The sequence below is a fragment of the Argentina silus genome, assembly GCF_951799395.1.
Source record: "Argentina silus genome assembly, chromosome: 2".
Classification (NCBI taxonomy): domain Eukaryota; kingdom Metazoa; phylum Chordata; class Actinopteri; order Argentiniformes; family Argentinidae; genus Argentina; species Argentina silus.
The window spans coordinates 8,984,741-8,999,612 of record NC_139656.1 but is presented as its reverse complement, the minus strand read 5'-3'; the positions used below and the strand labels follow the sequence as shown (position 1 = coordinate 8,999,612).

Below are 14,872 nucleotides of genomic sequence, written 5' to 3'. Positions count from 1 at the left end.
ACACACACACACACACAAACAATCTGTATTAAGCAGAAAGAAATTGCTTCCATGACTCATCTATTGGGACTGATATGATACAAACAAAATACCTTGTTTGTTCTTCCTCTGAATGATGTCTACATCTGTTACCTGCTGTTCTCCTGTTTCTTATTGGCTGTCTGAACTGTCACTCAAACGCAGAAGATATGTTTTATTTTTTATTGTCTCTCTTTGTTTTATCAGCAACTGGGCACATCCCCAAGTCACATTTCATTTCAAAGATCATTCTCGCTGCGTTAAACTTCAAAGCAGTCTTCATAGAATTTATCTGCAGCTCCTTTTCTGTATTAGGTTCAGAATGTGTAGTGTAGCAGCAGCACAGACTGAATCAGTTGGATTTGCACTATAAATAATCCCTTAGCTATGAAGTTTGCAGTCTTCACTTGAACCACCTCATTTCCCAGGAAAGGAAAAAGGAGAAATGGGGTAAGTTCCTCCTGGAAATGTTAATAAAGGAGCGGGTATTAGAGCCGAGGGGTGGAGGGGTCAGTGGGTGCGCTCGCTGCCTTGTAGGATTTTAATATTTTTATAACCCAATTTGACTCATTTTTAATAATATCTGTGAGAAGTGTGTAGGGTGTAATTGAGAGAAAGTGGAGTGAGAGGGGGGGGGGGGGGGGTAGTTTTGGAGCCCATGTTTGAGGGGCTAGAGGAGGTCTCATCAGTGTTGTGAGTTGGGCCCTTGCCCAGTTTGGTTCCTAGCAGCGTCTGATTACCCCGACCCCCTTTAAAACCCTGCTGGGAAAATAGGCCCTAATAGTAATAGGAGTCTGAGTAACTGATGCCCAACCAGATTTTTTATTAGGTAATTAATTACACTCCTACAAAACTTTAGTCCTAGCCTAATGTTACGATAAGGTAAGTGTGCTGGCCTTGCGCTCATTCAGCAATAAACAATTAAGTGTTTTTTAAGGTAAGCACATACAGTAATCAAGGAAGGTAGTAATGACATAGCAGCGTAATTGTGTTACACAGAGAGAGCTGCTGAATCAGCCTGTAAAATGCATCAGCCACTGGTGTAGAAATGCTCCACTAGTCAGAGTGGCTCCGCTGGCTGTATCACACAGCAGGCTCAGTCTGAGCTAGGTCTAGTGGTTGTGAGACTGGCTGTATCACACAGCAGGCTCAGTCTGAGCTAGGTCTAGTGGTTGTGAGACTGGCTGTATCACACAGCAGGCTCAGTCTGAGCTAGGTCTAGTGGTTGTGAGACTGGCTGTATCACACAGCAGGCTCAGTCTGAGCTAGGTCTAGTGGTTGTGAGACTGGCTGCCTTGAGGTAGGTAGCTTTGGGCTTTGCCTCTCATCCATCATGTCACAGGGTTATTCTCCCAGGGCATGATGGGTAGCACGGTCCAACCCTGCCTCTGTTAGCTGTGAGCACGGTACATAGTGTGAGGTAGCAAACTCTCCAGCCATGGCTGCTCCCCCAGAGACAGCCTAACGTAAATGGGAAAAGCACAGCCCTGGTTTCCCTTTCCCAAAGAACACTCTGCCCTGTCTCTCTCTGCCCACAAGTGTTTAAACAGAGGTACAGAGAACTTGGCTCACAACCAAGACAGTTAAGCTCACTTAAACTGACAAAGATAAAACTGAGCCCTAGCAAGTCCAATGAAATGAAAGTGTAAAGAATGGCAACAGGATATTCTTGCTTGCATTGTGGTGTGTTATACAGTATTTGTGAAATGTTAGTGTGTTGCTTTAATTGGTAAAGAGGGGGGTCTGTGATGGGTATAACCCTAACCCTTGTCTGAAATATTTGTATCCCATCAATGTGATTCTTGTTCATATGAGTGAACAAACCTTGATTTGAAATGTGTGTGTGTGTGTGTGTGTTAGCGTGTTAGCCCTGTGGAGTGGTGAATGGACTGTTTCATTTTGTGTGAAGGAGGAGCTTTTGTGTGTTTTGTGTTAATGCAGATAATCCCTGTCATTAGGTAGGGACAGACCCATAGCCCTCAGGGTTGGTTTGGTACAGAGGCTCCTCTCAGCCCATTGACACACACACACACACACACACACACACACACACAAACCAACCTCAGCTCCACTGGAGGAGAGCACATTACCCACAGTGCACCGCTGCCTTCCACACAGGGGGCAAAGCATATTTAACTTCATCAGATGTCAGCGTCCAGGAAATGTAATAAGGAGGAGAAAAAAAAGCAGTTTAATCTGAAGTTCCCAGGGATTTTTTGTTTTTTAAATATAGACAGGCCTGTCTGGGAATTTCCATCCGGGAGGCAAACGGAAAACTGGGTCTTCTTTTTTCACGTAGCTGCAGAAAATAGCCCCCTGGTCCGTGCTGGAGAGTCTTGGGTCGGAAATCTGTAACGTGGCCTTGTTCTTTTGGCTGGGCTTTAAAGGAGCTCAGCCTCTCACCAGAGCATGACAGAAAGAAGACATCTGGGGCAGGTGTTAGTGGAGGATCGTATCATAGATGTCTTAGTGTTTGTGTTCTGAATAACAGACTATTTCCTCTAGTGCAATGAACCCAGAGTAGGCGAAGGGTCAGGCCACTCAGAGAGAGAGTAGGCTACTATACTTTGGTGAGGTGCCTGGAAGTTATTACAAGCACAACTCAACAAACTGCCCTGGTGCCTATTTCATGGTTTCAGTGATGTCTACAGATCATGTTTCAGTTAGGGTCCATGTGATGGTGGTCATGATATGTGTATTTGATCATACAATCATGGCCAGCTCTAATATGTTCTCTCCTATGAAGGCATGGGCTGATGAGGCTTCTGTAGAGACAACAAAAAAGAAAACTAAACCCTAATTGTACTTTCTTTCTCTGTGTCTTTCAGCTGGACCCGCAGACGGTGCAGTCAAAGAACTGGCACATGGACGTCATAGAGATGAATGGGGTAAGGGAACATTTGATATCAACTCCATCAGGCCTATCTCTTATTCCATTACTGGTCCTGTCACTGTAATTTACAGGCCTAAACCTCAGTAATAGGTTGAAACCTTTGTCAGTCCAGGGTCGTCTACGGTACTGCAGGTTTGTTGTAGTTACATTGTGTTTGTGCTTCATCTTCCATAGATCAAAGTGGAGTTCTCCATGAAGTTTACGACCCGGGACTTGAGTTTGAAGAGAACGCCCTCCAAAAAACAGAGCGGCGTGTTCGGAGTCAAAATCAGTGTGGTGACAAAGTAAGGCTTTGGATTACCCCCTCATTCAAACGTATCTGCATGAGACATTCCTTTTTTAGCGTTGAAGTATTGGAATAAAAACACTGAATTATAGAGAAAGGACTGGACGGGTTAAGAATAAAGATATACATTTATTTCCCAGTACAACTTCAGACGGTTATGGACATGATAAAGCGGACTCTACACAAGTGGTCACATGACCAACTAACACAAGTTAACATTACGTTATATCTGACTCCAAAATATATTTTATGGTTAATATTGATTGATAATGATTTGTTCATCCCTGTGTGACAGACACTCGATCATATCGTGCTGTATTAACAGAACCTTTATCTAGCGCACAGCATCTCATTAATGCACATAGGAAGAATGTAAGAGTATCAACAAATTAACCAGTTTAACAGTTTTAAAGGAGCATATAAAATAAACAAACTGTAGTAAACAAATGGAAGTTTAACCATACGTCTAACGCCATGTGTGTCAAGGACAACACAGAATACCGGTGCCATAGGCTACCCCAAGAAACTCAAATAATTAATGGTCTGGCTTCTTTAAATATCCTCCAAACAATAGAACATAGGTGGGAGGGGCCTGTATGGCCTATACTATGTACATTACAATAGCAAAGGAACTGACGACAGTCGGTGTGATATCTTCAGTACGTCCACCAGGCATGTCACTCAACTGGAAATAGGTGTTCTGGGCTGAGAGAGAGGGGCATTGATCACTATTCACAATGGAAGATCAGACAATCACTGTGTTTGTCTCAGCCACTTTTAAACACATTTAAATCACATGGCTGGCGCCAACCAAATCCATCTACATGTTATTATGGGTTCATTATTAGAGAAGGGCCTCTTTGGCCATCTTGTTAGCAGTATTATTGATTATGATTGATTATGCCCCTGACAGGCGCGAGCGCTCCAAGGTGCCTTACATAGTCCGCCAGTGCATTGAGGAGGTGGAGAAGAGAGGGATTGACGAGGTGGGAATCTACAGGATCTCAGGGGTGGCCACCGACATCCAGGCCCTCAAAGCAGCGTTCGACACCAGTAAGAAACACTCGCATAAACCCCTCTAAACCTTATCATCAACACACTCTTATCTACCTCCGTCTGTGAACTGTCCTCTCTTTTCATTCTCCGTGTTGTCCTCTGGGGTTAGACAAAGCTATCTATCAGAGGAGGTCTTTAGCCTGTGTGTATAAACAGGAGAGTTGTGGGAAAGGCCAGGAGGTGGTTTAAGGAGCTGCAGCTGTCAGCTGTGTATTGGGACTCTCAGCCTCAGTCACGGCCTCTACAACCCCACCAAGGCTAACAAGGCTAACTCCAACGTGTCTGTACATTCACATCATACTGAGCTCACTGCCTGTTTGATTTCTCAACAACAGTATTATGTCATCTCTGGAGCCAGAATGCTCAGTCTGACAATGAAGCTGTTGTGTCTGTGTGTGATCTCCTTTTAGTTTATCTGTGTTTTTCTCTTTCTCCCCCTCCATAGATACCAAAGACATCCTGGTGATGTTGAGTGACATGGACATCAATGCCATTGCGGGGACTCTGAAGCTGTACTTCCGTGAGCTCCCAGAGCCCCTGCTCACTGACCGCCTGTACCCAGCCTTTATGGAGGGCATAGGTACGACCTCTGAACCTTGAACCTTGGGACTGACTTTTGTTTTGAGGATTGCCGCAAATATCAATGATTACTTGTAGATACAGGGGAAACTACCAACAGGTCTTCGGTTGTTCCTAACCTCTTTCTTCTTCCTCTTCCCTCCTCCTCTCCTCCACAGCTCTGTCTGACCCTGCAGCTAAGGAGAACTGTATGATGCACCTGCTGCGCTCCCTCCCTGACCCCAACCTTATCACCTTCCTCACCTTGCTGGAGCACCTCAAGAGGTAACACACACACACGCACACGCACACACACTCACTCACTCACACACGTGTGCACAAACACACCACAAGCTTAATAACATACTCCTTAATATGTCATAAGGGTCAATAACTACTACTGGTTAATAGGGCCATATTAACTGGCTGCCTGATATGTTCAGAGTGGACTGTGGTGGAGCTCTGGACAGACTACGTTCCATGTCTAAGTGGTTCTGTAAGTCTGCTATAAAACTGTGGTCTGCAGAGCTTCACATTCAGCTTCGTTCAGCCTGTGGTCACAAGATGTGCTCCTACTTCTGTGACCGCACTCTGCTCATTAGCCACCACCTGCCCCAATATGACGGAAGGAAGGACAGAGGGAAAAGCCATCACAGTGTTCAAGTCTTCAGTGTGTGGCCAACAGAGCTAACACCCACAGGAGGCCCTGGAGAACCTGCTGTACTCGTCTGCACTGGGCCCAATGAGCCAGCATGGGATGACATCATTGTGCTTCCCATAAACTGCCCATGAATAGCAGGGCTTTGGCATGGCTCAACCATAGAGGGGGATTGGTAACCAGTAGCATGGAGCAGGAGCAGGAGCATTACATTGGAGTAGAAACTCTATAGTAGAAAACTATTTATACTGACAATAAAGTTAGTGTTTCCACCCGATTTTTAAAAGATCAGGTTTATGCATTTGTTATTGTTTTCCTCTGTAGGGGCAGACAATAATATATGAGACTGCAAAATTAGGTCTGAGAATATATAATTGTCGTGTACCTCCCTAATGAGAGCTAGAGGAAACCACAGACATTATGTTTGAAGTTCAGTCAGTGTCTCTTTCAGTAACGCATGACTCTTCTCCCACTGAAGAATTTGGTGTTATGTTAATCCTGATAATTTTTTTGTGAAAAATTAGAAAAGCAAACTTGGAGCAGTGCGTATCCCCAGCAGAGGGCTTTTATAGTGTGTGTGTATAGCAGGGGAGGCTGGTGGAGGTAGACATCAGAGGACGGGCTCATTGTAATGCATGGAATGGAATAATGAATGGTGTTTGATATCATTGTTTAATACCATTTCTCATTCCATTCCATGCACAATTACAGTGAGCCCATCCTCCGATATTTGCCTCCACAAACCTCCCCTGGTGTAAAGCCCCCATTTCCAGCCTCTATAAATCGGAGTGAGATGTCAGAGGTTGGCAGGCAGGCCTGAGGTCTGTTCAGTGTCAGAATCCCCCCCTACAGCTCAGGGCCATTATCCCCCCTCTCACTGCAGCTCATTAACACCCAACACTCACATTGACCAGCCAGCTACACTGCACATTGACATGCTGGGGACACCTGCTGGTAACTCTAGTGAATTACAACTGTTACAACTGTGACTTCTTAATCTGACTGGTTATCTGTCTGTCGTGTTCCAGGGTGGCTGAGAAGGAGCCCATCAACAAGATGTCCCTCCACAACCTGGGGACGGTGTTCGGCCCCACCCTGCTCAGGCCCTCCGAGGCTGAGACCACCAAGGGACAACACATCACCCTGGCCTCTGACATCTGGTCACATGACGTCATGGCACAGGTGTGTGTGTGTGTGTGTTTGTTGAGATCCTCACTCCCACGTATTGTGCAGTGTATATATAGTGCATATATACGTAGTGTGTGTCTGTCTGTGTGTGCGTGCACTTGCAGACAGGTACATAGAAGCACGTGTGTGTGAATGTGTGTGTTTTTGCTGAGATCCTCAGTCCCACAAGGCTTTTTGACCTATGTCAGCGTGGTCTGCTCTCCCAACGGTATTTAGGCTGTTTGGGAAGCCACTCCTGGAGCTCTGCCAAGTGCTGAGAGAGAAACCGTTTCCTGTGCACACATGAGTTATTCTAGGCAGCATAAACAGTAGCCTCAGTACGTCCTCATAATGAACAGTAGAATGCCATATTTCCTAATTACTGTAAAGACTGGAAGCTGATTGTTGTGGCGTATTAATTCTCCATATGAGTATACAGATACTCAAACATCACTCTAGAGAGATGTTTACTCAGTCTAGGGTCACACAGAGTCACACAAGGCTAGGGTCTCATGACACCAGTTCCCAGTCCTCATATGGTTGTATCATTCTGACCATGTTTTATACTAAGTTGAAAGGCCCACGCCAGCCAGTTTGGCTTCCTGGCTTTTTTTTTTTTTTTTTTTTTTAAATACTCAAAGAATGGAAACACAGAATGGTGACGTTAGCCATTCATGGAGCTATTTGGGAAAGTAATGCCATATATAGCTAGGAGTAATTTTCAATCAAATGTATCAAAATGTTGTTTGACATAATTTTCAGTCTTGAATCGTTGTGCAGCACCAGGATGTCACATATGTCTATAAAACTGATTAATGTGGGTCTTTAAGTTTGATGCCACACAGGCTTTTGGGATCTTCACAAATAAACAGCAGAAACTGCCAGTGAAGTTTAAACTTTTGAATATATAGTCGCTTATACTTTGATTGTTTATACTGCCTGCCTGCCTACTGCTGGGCTCAATGCACCTCTCTCTCTCCCCATCTCAGGTTCAGGTGTTGCTGTACTATCTGCAGCATCCCCCCGTATCCTTCGCTGAGCTGAAGCGCAACAATCTCTACTTTTCCACTGACGTTTAAACCCCTGGGGGCCCGGAGACAAAGACTCAACACAACTCCACCCCTGATACCACCCACCTCCTTTATACTGTACAGTCCCCCTGAGAGATGGAGTCAGACATGGGGGAGAGGAGACACGTAAGGCTCTCCCCCTGGTCCTATAGTCATGTCTTGTTGTCATGTTTGTGTGCGGAGAGCAGCGGCCCTACAGTACGTCCATCTGGTGAAGAGCAGGAGTGGAGGGAGCAGCAGACCTCTCACCTTTGACCCTTGACCCTGCCCCCTTCAGACATCCAGCAGTCTGAGACCTGAGCGCTATCAGTGAGGGGTTAGGGGTCAGGATCTGGTGTGTTGCTGGGTCACTGTGTGTAGTCTGGTGGCCCCTCCAAAAAACAGTTCTATGATCCCAGAGCTGGTCTGTTACTCAACTTTCTTCTCTTTTCTGTTCAGAGGCATTCCAGAAAAATGGCATTTACATATTTTATAAATATTATTTGTTCAATAGGTCTTTTGTTTGGTTTTTTTCTCTCTGGCTTTGTGCATGTGACGGAGGAGGGCTGTGTATGTGCGTCAGTTATGTACTAGCGCGCCAGAGCATGTGTGTGTGTGTGTGTTACGGCACTGAGGACTATTTGAGTTTGCAACCCGCCAGTAAGCCATCTCGATGAATGGCCGCGGCCACATTTCTCGCCATGTGCAAAGACTAGAGAGCACAGCCCTCCCCTGTGTGAGTCTTGGCCAAATTTGCCCTATTTATTATAAATATATATATTATGTGTGCCTGTACAGTCCAATACATCTAGAGAACTGCTCTAAGGAGTCCGTTGTTTTTTCAGGTAGTGATGTTTTTTTTTAGCTTAATTTTCGTATTCACGGCCAATGTTGGCTGAGCTGTACTGAAACGATCACAGGAACAAAATGTGTAAATTCTTACAGTTGATTCTGAACCATTCTGAACCATATCATTCTGTGAGATGAGGGTTATGGGGAAAAAATGTAAACAAATGCTGAAACATTTGCTTTTTTTCTTGTCATTCCATTGCAAGCCTGTTCCAAGTGTCCTATGGCACCAGTATAATCTATGGGATGATTTGTGTAGTTGCCCTCATTGCATGTTCAGTCAATCAAACCAGGCTGGGTAACACAAAGGTAGGGTGTCACTGCATTTGTTTGCTACACCGGCAATCTCCCATCAATGCTGTACAAATCCAACTTTTCTGCTATCAAGCCTGTGACATATCTTAAAATAAGCACTGTTAGATGAGTCCTATTTGATATTTTTAATATAAGATTAAAACAAAGTCAAAAATTGTTGTATTTTACTTCCTTTGAGAAGAATTTGAGTATACTGTATTAACAACAAGGGTAAATGTCGATGTGAACTTTTTTCTTTTTTAGTAAAATAAATAAAAGTGTACCAAAACACGGTCATCTTGTCATATTTTACTTTCACTGATAACAAAATGTGTGTGATTGTTTTACTTTGCTCTCTCTTGAATTGGTGTAACATCGGTGTGGGGCCTTACAGAACGTAAATTCCATAGAAGAGCTCTGAATTTACTGGTCATGCACAGTAACCTCTAATCAATAGAATTGGAGAAAAGTAATATAGCACATGTAATGATAATTAGCATCAGAGTTTCCTCATTCAACGCAGTTTACATTATTTACAGATTTAATTACCACGATTACTTTACTTAGAAACGTCAAGATTTGACATTTGAGTGGGCACATCCAGTTTGGAGGGGATCAGAGTAACATCAAGGTAACATCTCTCACTGCAATACAATAACATATCATTGGATATATGAATAACTGTCTCCTTGGTGATGTTGAATTAACTTTAATTGGATACAGTAATAACTTACAAACACATTTTGGTCAGTGTCACCATATACTTTTTACAGCCAGGCTGTTAAAGAGGTCAGACTATCCAAACATGGCTTCACTTTTGCCACCAAGACATAAACAAATCTCTCTTGTCTTGACTGACACTTATGATTAACAATTCAAATGGGCCATTACAGACTGGACTGGCCCACCGATCATCATACCACGAATGTGCAGTGCACAAGAACCCATCCACAACGGGTCTTCTTGAGCAATTTAAGACCAAAGTAGAATTGTCCATGTGTAGATAATCCTCATGATGAGATGGTCTATCTGCATAGCAATGTCCTCAAAGGTGAGGTATTAAAGTCTCATTCTGGTCCAGAGGGAGTCCTCCACTATAGTCCACAGAGGTAAGGTCCACTGGTTCATCTGAGATAATACTCAATGGCAGCTGAGAAGGCTGCAAAACCTCCACATCCCAGTACACCTGCCTTCAGTCCAGCTAAAGAACAGGAAAGGATCACAGTTGTCAGTGTTTTCAACATCTCTATCAACATTTTGTCAAGATGCTGTGCATGCACATACAAGTCATTTGAATTTCAAGTGAGTGTAATGGATGACATACCGCGGAACCCAATAGCTCCTCCAGTAACACAACCACTGTAAACTGCATTTTTCCAGTCTGATTTTCCCCTGTGCTGTAAAATGTCAAGAGGGTAATTTAGTACTGAACCAATGTCATTTTTTCTCACATGGTGGAGTAAATTAAAAAGTAAAAAAACACCACAAGGGGGGGCTGAGACTATTGCACAGGAACCTTTTTTTCTATCAGGTCAGACCTCATTTGTAGTAGATGTAGATGGTACATATTTAACAGATATTTCAATAGACATGACATGCGTGTAAGGGTGAGAATATATCAAAAGCAACCTACTGATTCAATGACGCACTCTGTGCAGGAGAACATAGCACCCACGATGGCAAAGTTCTTGGCATATGACATTCCCCTCTGACCCATGTCTTTGAGAACTTCTCGTGCTGAAGGTGTTTTCATGGGGTCTTTAGGGTCGAATCCAACATTAGTGTCAATGCCGGCTGTGAACACACCAAAAGCTCCTCCTAGGACAAACCCTGTCAGAAAAGCACAGTGTTACGGTTATTGATCTCACGAGTAAGATGTGAATGAAAGACCTTTACCAACCATCACAGTAAAGGGGAAAGAACGATTGTATTACAAACTGTCTTGGCAGGGTCATTTGTATTTCGATACCTGGTGTCCTCCATCTGCAGAAGCAATCTTTGGTGCAACAAACTACCTGGAACTGTCACCAGTTTGCTAGCAAAATACTGGGATAGCGACTTCTTCACATCAAATCAAATTGTAATGGTCATTTACACAAAAAAACAGGACACAACAATGAAATGCTTGAGGGTAAGCAACTCCTCAACAGAGCAACAATCAAACCATATCAACATTAATCTACACAGGATGATGTAGCCAACTGTGTGTGTGTGTGTGTGTGTGTGTGTGTGTGTGTGTGTGTGTGTGTGTGTGTGTGTGTGATATTAACGTTATATATCTAGCTAGCCTAGATATTACCTCCAACACATGCCAACACTGCCTTGAAGGCACAGCTCTCCATTCCCCGTTCGATCATCTTCTGGTCGTCGGATTTGTAGGGAATTGGAAGAGCTCCCATGACACCGGGACTAATCTCCTTGATTTGCCTCTTGTCTCCGATAAGGTGATCAAGAAGCATACTGTACTGAAATTGTTGGCTTTCAACACTCGAACCAGCCGACGTTGAGCCTTGAGTGTCAGACATAGGGACACTTCCATCATTCAGGGACGTCGCCATGATGTTCAGTGTGTGTATGTACTGGACGCCAAGTAAATTCAGTAATTTATAAAATGACAGTAGATTCGCAAATATGACACCGATAGAAAGAAAGAAGAAATATATCTATTTGAGAAAATATTTATCAATGTACCTACACGGAGAGGGGTTTTCTATTTTCAAGTTTCTTATTTTCAAGTTTCCTGTCATAGAGTGAGGAGAGAAATATGTTTTCCCCTGTTTTTCCTCTCTGATTTAGCAGATTCGACACAATGTAATGCTGCTATGTAATTGACCTTGAGTAGTCATTTATGCACTAAGTGAAACATCTATCATCTCCACAAAAGGAGTGTACAAACCAGTACAGTACCAACCATAAAAAAATAAAATAAAAAAAACACATTTATAATTTCTCAAAAAATATAAAATCTTCCGAAATAAACTACACATCCCAGAAGTCTTGATGACACTGCAACACTCTGCACCAAACCAGAGCAAACTCGCGAGCTCCACCTGCAGGAACAACGTTGTCTACGCGCGAGCATCACATCAGCAGCGCACCCGCAGCAGTGTTGAACAGGTGAGGTGAGGGACACATATTTTCTAATCCTTCTCTAATGTTTCACCCTTTTATCAACTTAGAGTAAACATATTTGGAACCCGCACACATAATAATAACATTTCAAACCATTTGGTTGTCAATTTAGGTCGAGTTTGATCAGGGTTTCAGAGTCGTTACGACGACCAGTCTGCTAGCTTTTACACTAAAGCGACTGACGTTAGATCAATGACAAGAAGATGTTTGTGGCTGTTTCGTGACAGTCGCTGTCCACTACTCTTAAGGATTCATGCAACATTTCTAACACCATATGGTTATTGGTATACTTGACATCCTCAGCGCGCCACAGCCTCATCACATACTTTACACTCCTAGAATGTTGCAGTAAATACTGTACTTTTGTGATGGTCAACCGTCATGTCATTGTCATTTGTTTGCAGACTGGGTGGATGCACATTGGACTTTTTTTCATTGTTGAAAAGAGAACTCTGCATGTCTTCGCTCACTGTTTGAAGTAGAGTTCAACAGGATGCTCTGTTTGCCTAAAGATCAATGCTGCCTCCACCTGTAATTGTTGCAATAGAGAGGCTCCTGCACTTATCCAGCATCCAGTTATCCACCTCCAGTAACCTCCAGCACCAAGTTAACTATGCTGCACAATGTAACGTATAATGACATATTTTACTAAATGTAATAGACAATTACAAAACAAGATAATCGACTCATGTGACAGTTTATGAGTAGGTCAGCACCAAAACACACCAATAATGCCAGCCAGACACGTGCATGGTGGATCATATATTGTGCCATGATATTACAGTGGAGTTAAGTTAGGAAAGGTACAGGAGAGCTTGATTAACCTCTGCAGTAGCCTATCACTCATGTGTGCTTACAGGCTGCATAGATACTAGATCATGATTCCATCCGTTTTGAGGACACCATTAGCCTATTATCTATAAGCAAATTAAAAGCAGCTTGTATGCATGTAGGGACTTAGTTGTGTGTGCGCGTTATGGTGTCACCAATGAAAGTGTAAATTAATGTGTCTTCAATTAGTTTAGTTTAATTTAGTTAAAGTCTATTATTCCTAATCTATCCTGTATGATTTTTGGAGAACATTGTACTGTAGGCTAGGTCTGCAGTATATTTCCTGAGCTGTTGATCAGATGGGGTTGCATAAATATTGCAGTCAGGATGTAAAAAATTGGCTGCTTATGAAACACTCCACAGGCTATCGTTGGATAGACTATATGATCACATGATCAGCCCGCCATTTGTTCCCCATTAGGGCAATGTGTAGCAGTGTGTAGCAGTCACTATGGCTTTGTTGTGGTTAGTCTAGTCATGTATCAGTTGCTGTTTATTTCTTTAATAGATCCCTAAGTGATTCATTATGGCGGACGGTGCTGTGACTGAGCTACTGTGTGTGATACCCCATCTGCCCTGTTACATTTATCTGCATATAAACGGCACACTCAAAGCATTCAGGCACACTCAAATGATGCTTTAACTCCTAAACTGCTGCTATTTTCTTCTTGGTTTACTGTGTGTCATAATTGTAGCTTACTGTACATTTCTTGGTAATGAGAAAAGTACTTACAGTATGGGAAAGTTATATCCTAGCCTAGGCCGATATATACACTCACTCAGACCCGCTTTTAGCTTCATTCATATACACTAGGCTACATATATATACATATATACACTACTAGGCTAACTAGGGAGATTCATATACACTAGGCTAACTAGGGAGATTCATATACACTACTAGGCTAACTAGGGAGATTCATATTTTCAAGGCATGGGACATGAATGACACAGTGACACTGACAATAAAGGTCACATAGCCTTTTAGTTGTGCTGAGGGAAACCAAATGGTCAACAAATCACATCTTTCACTTCTATACCCTATTATTTCCCTTTGATGGCGCTAAGCGTATAGAGAGAAGACTATGAGTAAAAGGTCCCTCCGAGTGCTCTCCCAGTTATGTGAAAGCTATTTGTAGGTAATTACACCCTTGTTCTTCCCATGGCCAACCATCCAAGAAATGGAAATAGCTAGAAATGTGTCTTTGGCCGGTGGCAGGGTAGCGTACAGAACACACTGTCCAAGACAGCAGAGTCTGAGCCAGAGGGTCTGTACTGTATGTCAACAGTAGGACCAGAGAGGCTGCTGCTGCATAGACATGACTGAATATACTGTCGGCAACCATACCTTATTGAAAGTATAGTAGAACAGTTTTCTCACACAGCCCCATCTAATTTCTGACAAGAATCCTGTTTGATCACTATATTGAACCTAATAGTACACAGAGAGGGAAAGCTTTTTTCTATTAATGTCCATTAATTTTTGTTTGCTTTTTTGCTGTCAGAGAAAAGTCACCTTAAACAATATAATGCCTCCTCCGAAAATGTACTTTTAACCCCATCTCTGTCCCCCTGACCCCATCTCAGCTTTAAATGCATGTGGCTGTGGTATTGAAGGTGGCCAGGGTGTCCGTCACCTGGACTCACTCCTGCACTGTGCTGAGAAGTCCCCTATGTGTCCTCACAGGGCCAGAACAGTGAATCTGTTTCCCAGTCACATCATCTCTCTGCTGTGCTGCGCTCCACTGCTGAGCTCATTACTGAGGCTCCTCTCACTGGGGGACTGGAGCTGCTATAAATAGCCAGGCCTCTGGTGAGGAGAGGAGGGCAGGTCCAGCTGTGGGGGGAGGGGGGCTTGGTGGGAAAGACAGAGGAAGATGCAGGGGGTCTACGGCACTAGAGTGTCCTGTCCACCTGAGTGACCACCGTTATTATCAGTTATCTGTGTTTTTGCTCTGTGTTTCACAGAATACTAAGTGGCCTCTTTTCAAAAGGGTTTCAAGGATTCTGCTCAGTGCTCTGTCAAAGTGTCCTGGATTCACTTTAGGAGGCTTTTTGATGTGACTATACCAGTAACTTAA

At 43.4% G+C, this 14,872-nt stretch overlaps 2 protein-coding genes across 7 annotated transcripts in view; one reads left to right on the top strand and one right to left on the bottom strand.

Annotated features, from left to right (window-relative positions):
- Positions 1-9,123, top strand: part of abr (ABR activator of RhoGEF and GTPase) — a 106,221-nt gene extending 97,098 nt beyond the window's left edge. For all 6 annotated transcript variants that reach the window (XM_083695858.1, XM_083695857.1, XM_083695859.1 and 3 more), the window contains 7 exons: positions 2,847-2,906; positions 3,086-3,195; positions 4,111-4,250; positions 4,699-4,833; positions 4,991-5,096; positions 6,498-6,651; positions 7,626-9,123. In XM_083695858.1, the coding sequence (XP_083551984.1) occupies positions 2,847-2,906; positions 3,086-3,195; positions 4,111-4,250; positions 4,699-4,833; positions 4,991-5,096; positions 6,498-6,651; positions 7,626-7,715 (795 nt within the window). In that variant the 3' untranslated portion in view covers positions 7,716-9,123. The remainder of the gene's footprint in view (positions 1-2,846; positions 2,907-3,085; positions 3,196-4,110; positions 4,251-4,698; positions 4,834-4,990; positions 5,097-6,497; positions 6,652-7,625) is intronic.
- An 80-nt stretch (positions 9,124-9,203) lies between these two features.
- On the bottom strand, positions 9,204-11,391 carry timm22 (translocase of inner mitochondrial membrane 22 homolog (yeast)). Its single transcript, XM_083695907.1, has 4 exons — positions 11,128-11,391; positions 10,462-10,658; positions 10,153-10,225; positions 9,204-10,029 (listed from the first exon to the last, which is right to left on the bottom strand). The coding sequence occupies exons 1-4, from the start codon at positions 11,384-11,386 to the stop codon at positions 9,953-9,955; spliced, it is 606 nt and encodes a 201-aa protein (XP_083552033.1). The 5' UTR covers positions 11,387-11,391; the 3' UTR covers positions 9,204-9,952.
- Positions 11,392-14,872: the final 3,481 nt, after the last annotated feature.

Bases quoted from the DNA above. Each gene is read 5' to 3' on its own strand.
- timm22 (XM_083695907.1), bottom strand. From the start codon at position 11,386: ATGGCGACGTCCCTGAATGATGGAAGTGTCCCTATGTCTGACACTCAA. The intron at 10,659-11,127 runs GTAATATCTAGG...CTTTTCTGACAG, and splicing joins AGTGTTGGCATGTGTTGGAG to GGTTTGTCCTAGGAGGAGCT. The intron at 10,226-10,461 runs GTAGGTTGCTTT...GACATTTTACAG, and splicing joins CAGAGTGCGTCATTGAATCA to CACAGGGGAAAATCAGACTG.